Source organism: Sus scrofa, chromosome 5, assembly GCF_000003025.6.
Source record: "Sus scrofa isolate TJ Tabasco breed Duroc chromosome 5, Sscrofa11.1, whole genome shotgun sequence".
In the NCBI taxonomy this organism is placed as follows: Eukaryota; Metazoa; Chordata; class Mammalia; order Artiodactyla; family Suidae; genus Sus; species Sus scrofa.
The window spans coordinates 20,160,709-20,175,117 of NC_010447.5; the positions used below are offsets into that span (position 1 = coordinate 20,160,709).

Sequence of the window (14,409 nt, forward strand, 5' to 3'; positions counted from 1 at the left end):
TAGTTTCAAATGATTCAACTGACAAGGGCCTAATCTCTAAAATATATAAACAACTTAACACAACTCAACAGCAAAAAAGCCAACAACCCAATGAAAAAATGGGCAAAGGACCTGAATAGACATTTCTCCAAGGAAGACATACAGATAGCCAACAAGCATTTGAAACAATGCTCAATATCCCTGATTGTTAGAGAAATGCAAAATGAAAACTACCATGAGATACCATCTCACACCAGTCAGAATGGCCATCATTAATAAATCCACAAATCACAAACGCTGGAGGGGCTGTGGAGAAAAGGGAACCCTCCTGCACTGCTGGTGGGAATGTAAGCTGGTACAACCACTATGGAGAACAGTATGGAGGTATCTTATAGTTTTCTATCTTATAGTTATATCTATATCTTCTCATTTTCTGTCTTATAGTTTTCTATCTAAACTACACACAGAACTACCATATGACCCAGCAATTCCATTCTTGGGCATATATCCAGACAAAACTCTCCTTTAAAAAGACACACGCACCCGCATGTTCACTGCAGCACTATTCACAATAGCCAAGACATGGAATCAACCCAAATGTCCACGACAGATGACTGGATTAGGAAGATGTGGTATACATACACAATGGAATACTACTCAGCCATAACAAAGAACAAAATAATGCCATGTGCAGCAACATGGATGGAACTAGAGACTCTCATCCTGAGTGAAGTAAGTCAGAAAGAGAAAGACAAATACCATATGATATCACTTATATCTGGAATATAATATACAGCACAAAGGAATCTTTCCACAGAAAAGAAAATCATGGTCTTGGAGAACAGACTTGTGGTTGCCAAGGGGGAAGGGGAGGGACTGGGAGGGACTGGGAGCTTGGGGTAAATAGTTTCAGAATGTTGCCTTCAGGATGGATTAGCAATGGGATCCTGCTGTGTAGCACTGGGAACTCTGTCTAGTCACTTATGATGGAACATGTAATGTGAGAAAAAAGAATGTATACATGTAAGTGTAAATGGGTCACCATGCTGTACAGTAGAAAAAAATATAAGAAATGATAAAAAAATTAAGTGAAAGATAAACACTGTATGATATCACTTATATGTAGAGTCTAAAATATGGCACAAATGATCAATCTACAAAACAGAAACAGATCATTAAATGGACTTGTGTTTGCTTGGGGGCAGGGGGCGAAGAGAAGGGGATACAGGGAGCTTGGGGTTGGCAGATGAAAACTATTACATTTAGAATGTATGGGTGATGGGGTCCTACTGTACAGCACAGGGAACTGTTTCAATTAGAACACAATGGAAAATTAAAAAATAATGCATGTGTGTGAGTGGCTGGTTCACTTTGCTGTGCACCAGAAATAGAAGGAATATTGTAAATCAACTATACTTTAATAAAAATATTTAAACTCAAAAAACGAAAAAAGACCTAAATAATAAATCCATAAAAATTTGTACATACATATCTATAATGACATGGAATCCCTGTATTCTTGTTTGCATTTGCCCAAATGGACATTCTATCATGGTGGGCTGAGAAAGGCGGGGGAGGGAGTGGGTCCTGGATCAAATAAGTATATTCATATTGGCTTTATTCATAACATCTAAAAACTAAAGCATTCCAACTGCCCATCAATTTATGAGTGAAAAAAACAAAATGTGGCATATATGTAAAATGTAAAATGGAATACTCTTCAGCAATAAAAAGAGTGAGTTAATATAAACATGACAAGGTAAATAAATATCAAAATCATTTTACTCAGTAAAAGAAGGCTGAGAGAAAAGAATGCATAATGTGTGCATATGTATTTATGTGCAAAAAATCAGATCACTGATTATCTGGGAATGGAGCTGGAAGGAGGCATGATTAAAAAGGGGGATCACGAATCTTTTGGAGGTAATGGAAGTGTTCTATATATTGATATGGTGATGGTTTCATTGATGTATAAAACTGCTGAAACTCACAGAAATGTGCATTCAACGAATACAGTTTATTTCACACTTATTATTTCTCGATAAAGTATTTGAGAAAAATAATAAGCAGAGCTGCATTTTAGGATCCAAGGAATTTCACCTTATAGCACTGACTCAAAAATGTTTTATTTTGAACTGAAGATTTAATTTTGTCCTAAAAAGCACGAAACTACTCAAGATAATAGAAAGTATTTATTATAGAAAATCTTTATGTTAAAAGTAAGTTAAAACCTTTTAATATAATTGTTAGCGTAACAGCAGTCAAGTGAGTTTTTACCACCATAAACACTATTATTTAAAGTAAAAATCTCTACAGTTGAGTTATGAAATTTATATGATTTAATCCTTCAAGTAACACAAAGATGTAGATACTGTTATTATGTACCCAATTTCACATATGAAAATTAAAACACAGAGATGTTATAAAACTTTCTCAAAGCTACATAGGCATAAAAAGAATCTGAAAGCTTAGTCTGACTCCTGAGCCTATTTTCTTAACTATTAAGATACCGATTAACTATGATTACACTTATACTGTCTTTCTCATTTTATGAGGTTGCATTTTCCCAGTTAGAGATACTTATATATTAGAAGGTATTTTTCACACCCTACCTTATTCTCACTTTGCCAACCATCAATTAATATTTAGCTTAATTTATCTGCCATTTAAAAGGTACTCCCTCTCTTCACCATCTCTAATAAGACTGCCTTTGTAAGGAAATATTGAAAGGGCTTCTCTAAACCAAAAAGAAAGGAAGGAAAGGGAAGAAAAAAGAAAAGAAAAAAAAAAAGAAGAACAGGAAGAACTAGGACTGAGGAAACCGCAATCAGAGAGAAGTCACTCAAATAAGCCAGCATACAGATTTAATCATGAACATGCTTCAAACAAAACAAAATTAAAAAGAAAAAAATAAAAAAGAGTCATCAAAACCATAAAATGTGGGCAAGGGATGTTAGGAAGTAAATAACCCTTTTTGTTTGTTTGTATGTTTCTCTTCTTAATTTTAATATAGTAATGAAGTGTTTGAACTTACAGGACCATCAGGCTAAAACACACAATTATGGGAAGGGGTTAGCATACTTAAAAAACAGGGCAACCACAAGCAAAAACCAAATATTGCATTTGCAAAAAATGAAAAAAAATACACTCAAGCAGACAATAACAGGAGACCATCCAACCAAAAAAAAAAAAGGAAGAATGGAGAACCATAGAATCAACTGGAACACGAAGTTCAAATGGCAATAAATAATCATCTATCAATTATCACCTTAAATGTCAATGGACTGAATGCCCCAATCAAAAGACACAGAGTGGCTGAGTGGATAAAAAGGCAAAAACCTTCAATATGCTGCCTACAAGAAACTCACCTTAGGACAAAAGATACATATAGATTGAAAGTGAAAGGGTGGGGAAAAATATTTCACGCCAATAGACATGACAGAAAAGCAGGAGTCGCAACGCTCATATCAGACAAAATAGACTTTAAAACAAAAGACATAAAGAAAGACAAAGAAGGACACTATTTAATGATTAAGGGATCCATCCAAGGAGAGGATGTTACTATCGTCAACATATATGCCCCAAATACAGGAGCACCCAGATACATACAACAAATATTAACAGACATAAAGGGAGATATTGATGAGAATACAATCATAGTAGGAGACCTTAATAGCCCCCTCACATCAATGGACAGATCCTCTAGGCAGAAAACCAATAAAGCAACAGAGATCCTAAAGGAAACAATAGAAAAGTTAGACTTAATTGATATCTTCAGGACACTACATCCAAAAAAACCAGAATACACATTCTTCTCAAATGCTCATGGAACATTCTCAAGAATCGACCACATATTGAGACACAAAGCGAATCTCAATAAATTTAGGAGCATAGAAATTATCTCAAGTATCTTCTCTGACCACAATGCCATGAAATTAGAAACCAACCATGGGAAAAGGAAAGAGGAAAAACCTACTCCATGGAGACTAAACAACATGCTACTAAAAAACCAATGGGTCAATGAGGAAATCAAGAAGGCAATTAAAAACTACCTTGAAACAAATGATAATGAAGACACAACCTCTCAGAATCTATGGGATGCTGCGAAAGCAGTGCTCAGAGGGAAATTTATAGCAATCCAGCCCTTTCTCAAAAAAGAAGAAAGATCCCAAATCGACAACTTAACCCTCCACCGAAATGAATTAGAAAAAGAAGAACAAAAAAGTCCTAAAGTCAGCAGAAGGAAGGCAATTATAAAGATCAAAGAAGAAATCAATAAAATAGAGACTCAAAAAACAATAGAGAAAATTAAGAAAACCAAGAGCTGGTTCTTTGAAAAGGTGAACAAAATTGACAAACCCCTGGCCAGACTCACTAAAAACAGGAGAGAAAGAACCCAAATAACCAAAATTATCAATGAAAAAGGAGAAATCACAACAGATACAGCAGAAATACAAAAAACCATAAGAGAATACTATGAACAACTGTATGGCAACAAGTTTGACAATCTGGAAGAAATGGACAATTTTCTAGAATCTTACAGCCTGCCAAAACTGAATCAAGCAGAAACAGACCAACTGAACAGACCGATCACTAGAAATGAAATTGAAGAGGTCATAAAATCACTCCCTACAAATAGAAGTCCAGGACCAGATGGCTTCACAGGTGAATTCTACCAAACATATAAAGAGGAATTGGTGCCCATCCTCCTTAAACTCTTTCAAAAGGTTGAAGAAGAAGGAAAACTCCCAAAGACATTCTATGAGGCCACCATCACCCTCATTCCAAAACCAGACAGAGATACCACCAAAAAAGAAAACTATCGGCCAATATCATTGATGAATATAGATGCAAAAATTCTCAACAAAATCTTAGCCAACCGAATCCAACAACATACCAAAAAAAATTATACACCATGACCAGGTTGGGTTCATCCCAGGTTCACAAGGATGGTTCACCATACGCAAATCAATCAGCATCATACACCACATTAACAAAAAAAAGGTCAAAAATCATATGATCATCTCAATAGACGCAGAAAAAGCATTTGACAAAGTCCAACATCCATTCATGATCAAGACCCTCGCCAAAGTGAGTATAGAGGGAACATTCCTGAATATAATCAAAGCCATTTATGATAAACCCACAGCAAATATAATCCTCAATGGGGAGAAACTGAAAGCCTTCTCACTCAAATCTGGAACAAGACAGGGATGCCCACTCTCACCACTGCTCTTCAACATAGTTTTGGAAGTCCTAGCCACAGAAATTCGACAAACAAAAGAAATAAATGCATCCATATAGGAAGAGAAGAGATCAAACTGTCACTGTATGCAGATGACATGACACTGTACCTAGAAAACCCTAAGGACTCAACCCCAAAACTCCTTGAACTGATTAATAAATTCAGCAAAGTGGCAGGATATAAGATTAACATTCAGAAGTCAGTTGCATTTCTGTATACCAGCAATGAAACATTAGAAAAGGAATACAAAAAAATGATACCTTTTAAAATTGTACCTCACAAAATCAAATACCTCGGAATACACCTGACCAAGGAGGTAAAGGACCTATATGCCGAGAACTATAAAACTTTAATCAAAGAAATCAAAGAAGATGTAAAGAAATGGAAAGATATTCCATGTTCCTGGATTGGGAAAATCAATATTGAGAAAATGGCCATACTACCCAAAGCAATCTACAGATTCAATGCAATCCCTATCAAATTACCCATGACATTTTTCACAGAACTAGAACAAACAATCCAAACATTTATAAGGAACAGCAAAAGACCCAGAATTGCCAAAGCAATCTTGAGAAACAAAAACCAAGCAGGAGGCATAACTCTCCCAGACTTCAAGAAATACTACAAAGCCACAGTCATCAAAACAGTGTGGTACTGGTACCAAAACAGACAGACAGACTAACGGAACAGAATAGAGAATCCGGAAATAAACCCTGACACCTATGGTCAATTAATCTTTGACAAGGGAGGCAAGAACATAAAATGGGAAAAAGAAAGTCTATTCAGCAAGCATTGCTGGGAAACCTGGACAGCTGCATGCAAAGCAATGAAACTAGAACACACCCTGACACCATGCACCAAAATAAACTCCAAATGGCTGAAAGACTTAAATATACGACAGGACACCATCAAACTCCTAGAAGAAAACATAGGCAAAACACTCTCTGACATCAACCTCATGAATATTTTCTCAGGTCAGTCTCCCAAAGCAATAGAAATCAGAGCAAAAATAAACCCATGCGACCTCATCAAACTGAAAAGCTTTTGCACAGCAAAGGAAACCCAAAAGAAAACAAAAGGACAACTTACAGAATGGGAGAAAATAGTTTCAAATGATGCAACGGACAAGGGCTTAATCTCTAGAATATATAAGCAACTTATACAACCTAACAGCAAAAAAACCAATCAATCAATGGAAAAATGGGCAAAAGATCTGAATAGACATTTCTCCAAAGAAGATATAAAGATGGCCAACAAACACATGAAAAAATGCTCAACATCGCTGATTATAAGAGAAATGCAAATCAAAACTACCATGAGATGCCACCTCACACCAGTCAGAATGGCCATCATTAATAAATCCACAAATAACAAGTGCTGGAGGGGCTGTGGAGAAAAGGGAACACTCCTGCACTGCTGGTGGGAATGTAAACTGGTACAGCCACTATGGAGAACAGTTTGGAGATACCTTAGAAATCTATACATAGAACATCCATATGACCCCACAATCCCATTCTTGGGCATCTATCCGGACAAAACTCTACTTAAAAGAGACACGTGCACCCGCATGTTCATTGCAGCACTATTCACAATAGCCAGGACATGGAAACAACCCAAATGTCCATCGACAGATGATTGGATTCGGAAGAGGTGGTATATATACACAATGGAATATTACTCAGCCATAAAAAAGAATGACATAATGCCATTTGCAGCAACATGGATGGAACTAGAGAATCTCATCCTGAGTGAAATGAGTCAGAAAGACAAAGACAAATACCATATGATATCACTTATAACTGGAATCTAATATCCAGCACAAATGAACATCTCCTCAGAAAAGAAAATCATGGACTTGGGGAAGAGACTTGTGGCTGCCTGATGGGAGGGGGAGGGAGTGGGAGGGATCGGGAGCTTGGGCTTATCAGACACAACTTAGAATAGATTTACAAGGAGATCCTGCTGAATAGCTTTGAGAACTATGTCTAGATACTCATGTTGCAACAGAAGAAAGGGTGGGGGAAAAACTGTAATTGTAATGTATACATGTAAGGATAACCTGACCCCCTTGCTCTACAGTGGGAAAATAAAAAAATTATAAAAAAAGAGTGCCTTTGTTAAAGGCACCATAACCTCTGACTTGAACGACCACACACTTTCTGTGACTATCGTCTTCTCCTCTGAGTCTTTATCTTCCATAAAACTATCAATTTTTGTAAAATGTCAGCTTGAACTCTATACTATATTTCTTACAAATTCCCCAAAGCATGGCGTCTGTACTTTTATTTTATAGAATAAATGTCATGTTGCGTGGCTTGTCATCTTGTCATATGGGTCTGCATATTTCCATGAATTCCCTTTTTTTTTGGTCTTTTGCCTTTTTAGGGCCTCACCCATGGAGATTCCCAGGCTAGTGGTCTAATCGGGGCTGTTGCTGCCTATCTATACCAGAGCTACAGCAACACCAGATCTGATCCACCTCTGTGACCTACACCACAGCTCTTGGCAACGCCGGATCCTTCACCCACTGAGCAAGGCCAGGGATCATACCCGCAACCTCATGGTTCCTAGTTGGATTTGTTTCTGCTGTGCCATGATGGGAACTCCCTATGCATTTCCTTTTAAGTCTCATCTCTCACTCCCAGTCTTGTGCATTAAAAATCACTTACTATAGTTTACCAGATGGTTATTTATTTTCCTTTGCACAGAAACTTGTATATTTCCTCTTGCTCAGTTCTGTCTTTAAAAAGTGCCCTCATGGCATCTTCCCTGATCAATTAGACAACTCACCTCTACAGGCTCCATTTCCTTTGTATTTTCTATATATGTCTTTATTCACTGGGTTTACTGTAGGCACATTATCCTCTCTTCAGATATTTCCTTCACCTATTAATTGTAAGCTTAAGTACAGAAATTATTTATACCTATATTTTCATAAGGCAAAGAGGTCAAAATTCAAAAATATCACTTTTCTGGATTAGTCTCATAAAGGAAGATATATATGTGTACATACACACACACACACACATACACGCATATAATATACAAAGGAATCATCTTTAATTTTGGTTTATTTTCATTACACTTTTCTTACTAAAAGGGAGATTTTTTTTTTAAGAATAACCTATCTGATCATATATAAATGTGTTAGTCATCCACCCTTGGACAATTAAGACTGGCTCACATGTGCACTGCAGAGTATCCGATACATTCACAAAGCATTCAACAACTTTTTAGTAAATCTGATATTTTGTTTTGTCTGCTTATTATATCAGATTGTGTTACCTCTACCAAGTACATACATGTCCTCATAATATATGCTACTGACTCAAAATAAAAAATACATCCCAAACACCAACCTTACAGAGTCAGCAGCAAGTTTGGAATACTTGTCTTCCTAGAAACAAATTACATGGCAATCATTATTTTCACCCAAAATAACACTGAAGTGCAAAGAAGATGTACATCATGAAAGAATGATGAAGTACTGATTCCACTTCAAAGTCAACAGCCAGACAAATACAATCCGAATGTGTTCTTTGGCTATAAGCCCATTAAATTCAAATAAACTCTTTAAATATCTCTAAGATAAATGGGTGCACCTTTTTTAGTTAATGCTTCCGATATTGTCACAATATCCCAGATTTTCAGTTATATCACTGTTAAAATGGAACTAAATAAAAATATTTTTCCCCCCAGGATCTTTCCCAGAGCCTCTTTGACATCTCTGTTTCTCAGAGAGTAAATCAAAGGGTTCAACATGGGAGTGACCAGGGTGTAACACAAGGAGGCCACTTTACTCAGCTCAGGATATCCATCAGGGATGAAATACATAAAAATGATGGCACCATACAGTACACTCACGACTCCTAGGTGAGAGCTGCAAGTGGAGAAGACTTTCTTACGCCCTTCAGCGGAGCGGATTTTCAGAACCGTGGACACAATATACACATAGGACACAACAATGACAATTATGGTAGGGAAAATGATAATGATGCACAAGAAAAAAGAAACCATCCTATGAACATAGAGATCAGAACAAGAAATCCTCTGAAGGGGACGGTCATCACAGTAAAAGTGGTCAATGGCCCGAGACGCACAAAGGATAAAGTAAATGTCATGCTGGTCTGAAGAATGGAGCTGATGCAGCCACAAAAGTAGGAACCTGCCACCAACTGAGTGCAGAGACGTGTTGACATGTGGACAGAGTAGAGCAGTGGGTTGCAGATGGCAATGAAGCGGTCATAAGCCATGACTGCCAGGAGAAAGCCCTCAGTCACAATGAAGAGGGCAAAGAGAAAGAGCTGGGTCACACAGCCTGCCAAGGAGATGGTCTTGCTCTCAGACCAGAAGTTGACTATAGCCTTGGGTGCAATAACAGACGAATAGAAGAGATCAACGAAGGAGAGGTTGCCTAGGAAGAAATACATTGGTGTCTTCAGCTGGGGGTCAGTCATAATTACGGCCATCATGCCAACATTCCCCAGAAGGATCATGGTGTAGACCAGCAGAAAGAGCAGGAAGAGGAGAGTGTGGAGCTCTGGGCGGACCCTGAAGCCTACAAGAATGAAGTCAGTCACTCCTGAGTGGTTGCTTGTTTCCCTGTCCCCCATGCCCATGGCAGAAACCTATTGAGAGGCACAAGGCAAAATCAATGAAACTGTGGCTGTGAGTCTGGTGCCATAAATCCTCTCTAAACTGTAGAAATAAATTATTTACCACCTAATGAGATACTGCACACAAAACAATTTTAAGTTCAAGAGGATGCAAGAATTTGGATTAGAGTTTACTAGGCTCCTGAAACTAGTAAGCAATGAAAGAAGTTATTTGGTTATTTTATTTAAATCAGACCTTTGTAAGGAACTCAGTAAGAAAGTAGCTTATTTTCTTGTGTAATTTTACTTACTTTCTGAATTTCTAGTCTTAATATCATTATAATTATCTTTATCTAAAATAAGAGTACTGCATATTATTTAAAATAGAAGTACTGCATGTCATATAATCTCTATGATCGTGTTTGTAGTCAGTATAATATAAAGTTAGAGTCTGAATCATTACATGGCAGTAATACATATATTTAAAAATATTTTACCTTATTTACCTCAATATATTTCGTTTCCATTATCTTTGTAGTCATCTTTGAAATAGACCAAAAATAGACATTATGGTTACGTGGAAAACAATAACATCAAAGAAATCACCAAGTGTCGATAAAATTCTCTCAAGCTATTCCCAAATATTTTTCCTTTCCTAGATCAAACCGTTTACCCAATAAATTCATTTTATTGCCTCGTGAAAAATATTTCATTTCCATGAACAGTTGTTTAATTTTAAAATAGCATAATCCTTTAGCCCTCTTTTGGAGCAGAGAAAGAAAGTGGTGACATTCCAATCCTTACACAGTAATGAATGACTTTCTACCAAGGCGGCATCAATTCAATTCAAAGGATTTCACTCTTTAGACAATGCAAGTAACCTTCAGTAATGCACATAAAGGAACGTTCCTTTCCTGAATTCTAGTATACTTTACGTCTTAAAATAATGATAAAGGGGTAAACTATATGGATGTTTAAGTACCATAGCAACGTTGTGTCATCCAGAGCCCAAGATCATGTCCAGATTTATCAACAGTGGTCTGTACGATGCCCTTAATTATTCTCACCCCTCTGAAGTCTTCCTCAGGATATTTCAGCATTGAGGTTTTGCTCATCCTCTGTGATGCATTCCACTGGGAGATGAGTAATCATGAAGTCAATTACAGTGGCATAAGTGTAGACTCCAGGGCTGTTGTCCATGAGGACTGCACTCACCTCAGGTCCAAACAGTTTAATGATAGTCCAAATACAAGAATTCTTCCTTCTCTAGTTGTACATATCCTTTGGGAAATTTTTCTGGACTTTCTTTTCTTCACTGCCAAAGAAGAGCTTGCTGGTATTATCAGAGCACACATATTGCTAGATAGTGAAGAAGAGATTTAAAAGTCTGTACTATATGAGAAATAGTTTTAGATAAATATTTTAAAATAATGCAGTAAATTATATCTTCTGTGATTTTAAAGGGACAAAAATTCACTCTAAAGTATGTCTACCTGAATTTCTCCCTGCAGGCACAATTCATGATGTGACAAATGTCCTCTAAATCATAAATCTAAAGTCACATAATGATTGCTCATGTTATGTTTTCCTATATTTTAATACCAAACAGTTAGTTAGAAAATATAATGGAAAAATATCATTCAATGAAATTATTTTTAAGTCCTTACTAAAAAATATTTTGAGATCAGAACTATATTTAAAAATTCCTTTAAAACCACACTATGCCTAAAAGACTGCATTAAAATTAAAGACATAATACTCTATTTAATAAGCCTAGTATTATAAAAATGGTCTTTTTAAAGAATATTTTTATAAGTCAGCTTTAATCATTTTTATAAAATCATTTTTTAATTAAAAGGTATTTTTAGCATTTGTATGAGGTTTTTTTTTCAGTGTACAGACAGGAAAATCATATGGAACCAAGCTTATCTTTAGTATAATGCAGTATTAGTAAAAGTTTAATCAATGTGGAAGAGAAAGCAGTTTAGCTATTTTATTAATTTATTTTTAAATGATTTTTATTTTTCCACTATAGCTGGTTTATTTAGGTATTTTATTTATTTATTTATTTGTTTATTTATTTATTTATTTATTTAGGGTCTTTTTGCCATTTCTTGGGCCACTCCTGTGGCATATAGAGGTTCCCAAGCTAGGGGTTGAATCAGAGCTGTAGCCACCAGCCTACGCCAGGGCCACAGCAACGTGGGATCCGAGCCATGTCTGCAACCTACACCATAGCTCACAGTAAGGCCAGATCCTTAATCCACTGAGCAAGGCCAGGGTATGAACCCGCAACCTCATGGTTCCATACAGATTTGCTAACCACTGAGCCACGACGGGAACTCCTATTTAGGTATTTTAAACAGAAGATAATAATTAAGGTTAGTTAAAATCTGTTGACCATGTCTTTGTCTTTTTGAAATAAAGTTATTCAGGTCCTCTGCCAGTATTTTTTAAAATTTCTCTTAATTTGAGTTGTATGAATTCTTTGGGTATTTTGGATATTAACCTCTTATCAGATACATTGTTTGCAAATCTCTCTCCCATTCAGGAGGCTCCCTTTTCATTTTGTTGACTGACGCTGCAAAAGCTTTTGGGTTTGATGTAATTCCGTTTGTTTTATTTTTGGTTTGTTTCCCTTACTAGAGGAGACAGGTGAAAAAATATATATTGCTAATAATTAGCAATATAGACACTGAATGATATTGTCAAAGAGCATACTGCCCATGTTTTCTACTAAGAGCTTTATGGTTTCAGGTTTTACATTTACGCTTTTAATCTATTTTGAATTTACTTTTTCATATTGTATGAGAAAGAAGTCCAGTTTGATTTTTTGCCTGTAGCTTTCTGGGTTTCTCAACATCACTTATTGAAGTGTCTATCTTTTCCCTATTGTGGATTGTCATATACGGCCTTTATTATGTTGGGGTATGTACCCTCATTGTTGACCATTTTTATCATGAATGGATGTTGAACCTCGTCAGAATGTTTTTGCATCTATAGAGATGATCATGTAAATTTTATTTTCAATTAGTTAATGAGGTGGTCACACTGAATTGTTGATACTGAACCTTGCTTACATGCTGGGAATAAATTCCACTTGAAGATGATGCATGATCCTTTTAAAGTATTGTTGAACTCTTTTCTGTTAATATTTTGTTGAGGATTTTTGCATCTATGTACAACAGTGATATTGGGCTATACTTTTTTCTTTTTGTGGTCTCAGGTCTGGTTTTGTTATCAGGGTGATTTTGGCTTTACAGCATGAGTCTAGAAGATGTTTCCTATTCTTCAATTTTTTGGAATAGTTTGAGAATGATAGATGTTACCTCTTCTTTATTTTTTGTCTTTTTGTCTTTTTAGGGCCGCACCTGCGGCATATGGAGGTTCCAGGCTAGGAGTCCAACCAGAGCTTTTGCTGCCGGCCTACATCACAGCCACAGCAACACGGGATCCGAGGAAAGTCTGCGAACCACATCATAGCTAACTGCAACGCCAGATCCTTAACCCACTGAGCAAGGCTAGAGATCGAACCTGCAACCTCATTGTTCCCAGTTGGATTTGTTAACCACTGCGCCACGATGGGAACTCCTGTTACCTCTTCTTTAAATGTTGGGTAGCATTGACCTGTGAAGCCACCTGAGCTGGACTTCTGTTCGTTGACAGGTTTTTATTACTGATTCAATCTCATTACTAGCAATAAGTCTGCTCATAATTCTTTCTTTTTTTCCCCCTTTTAAATTTTCTTTGGCTGCACTTGTACCATGTGGAAATTCCTGGGCCAGGGAATGAACCTGCACCACAGCAGTAACCTGAGGCACAGCAGTGACAAAGCTGGATGCTTTAGCTACTGAGCCACCTGGGAAATCCCTCCTCCTATTTTCTATTTCTTGATTCAGTCTTGGGAGATTACACATTTCTAGGAATTTGTCCTTGTAAGTTATCCATTTATTGCCAAATAATTGTTCTTGGTAATCCTTATGATTGTTCGTATTTCTGTGATGTTGCTTGTAACATATTCTCTTTTGTTTCTGCTTATGTATGTTTGGGTCCTCTCTTTTTTCTGATGTGTCTGGCTGAAAGTTTACCAATTTTATCTTTTCAAAGAACCAGATATTAGCTGCATTGGTATTTTCTGTTTTTAGTCTTTTATTTAATTCTGCTATGATCTTTATTACTTCTTTCTTATTACTCACTTTGTAGTAGTTTTCCTTTTTCTCTATTTTCCTTTTTCTAGTTCGTTTAGGTACAAGATTAGAGAATTAATTTGAGATTTTTCTTCTTAAATGAGATAGGATTACATCAGTATAAACTTCCCTCTTAGAACTTTGTTTGTGCTTCCTATAATTTGATCATCACTTTTTCATTATAATTTGTCTCCAGTTACTTCTGATTTCTTCATTGACTCATTGGTGATTTAGTCGCATATTTTTTCACCTCACGTGTTTTTTTTTCCTTATAGTGAATTTCTAGTCTCATACCATTGTGGTCAGAAAAGATGCTTGATAGGATTTCAAGCCTCTTAAATTTACCGAGACTTGCTTCGTGCCTAGTATGTGACCTATCCTGAAGAATGTTTCATGTACACTT

General features: G+C 36.4%; 1 protein-coding gene across 1 annotated transcript; it reads right to left on the reverse strand.

The window, feature by feature from the left end:
* On the reverse strand, positions 8,876-9,870 carry LOC100737388 (olfactory receptor 9K2-like). Its single transcript, XM_005663867.2, is given in 2 exon segments — positions 8,876-9,327; positions 9,330-9,870. Coding segments are annotated over 2 exon segments (966 nt in total). The 5' UTR covers positions 9,844-9,870.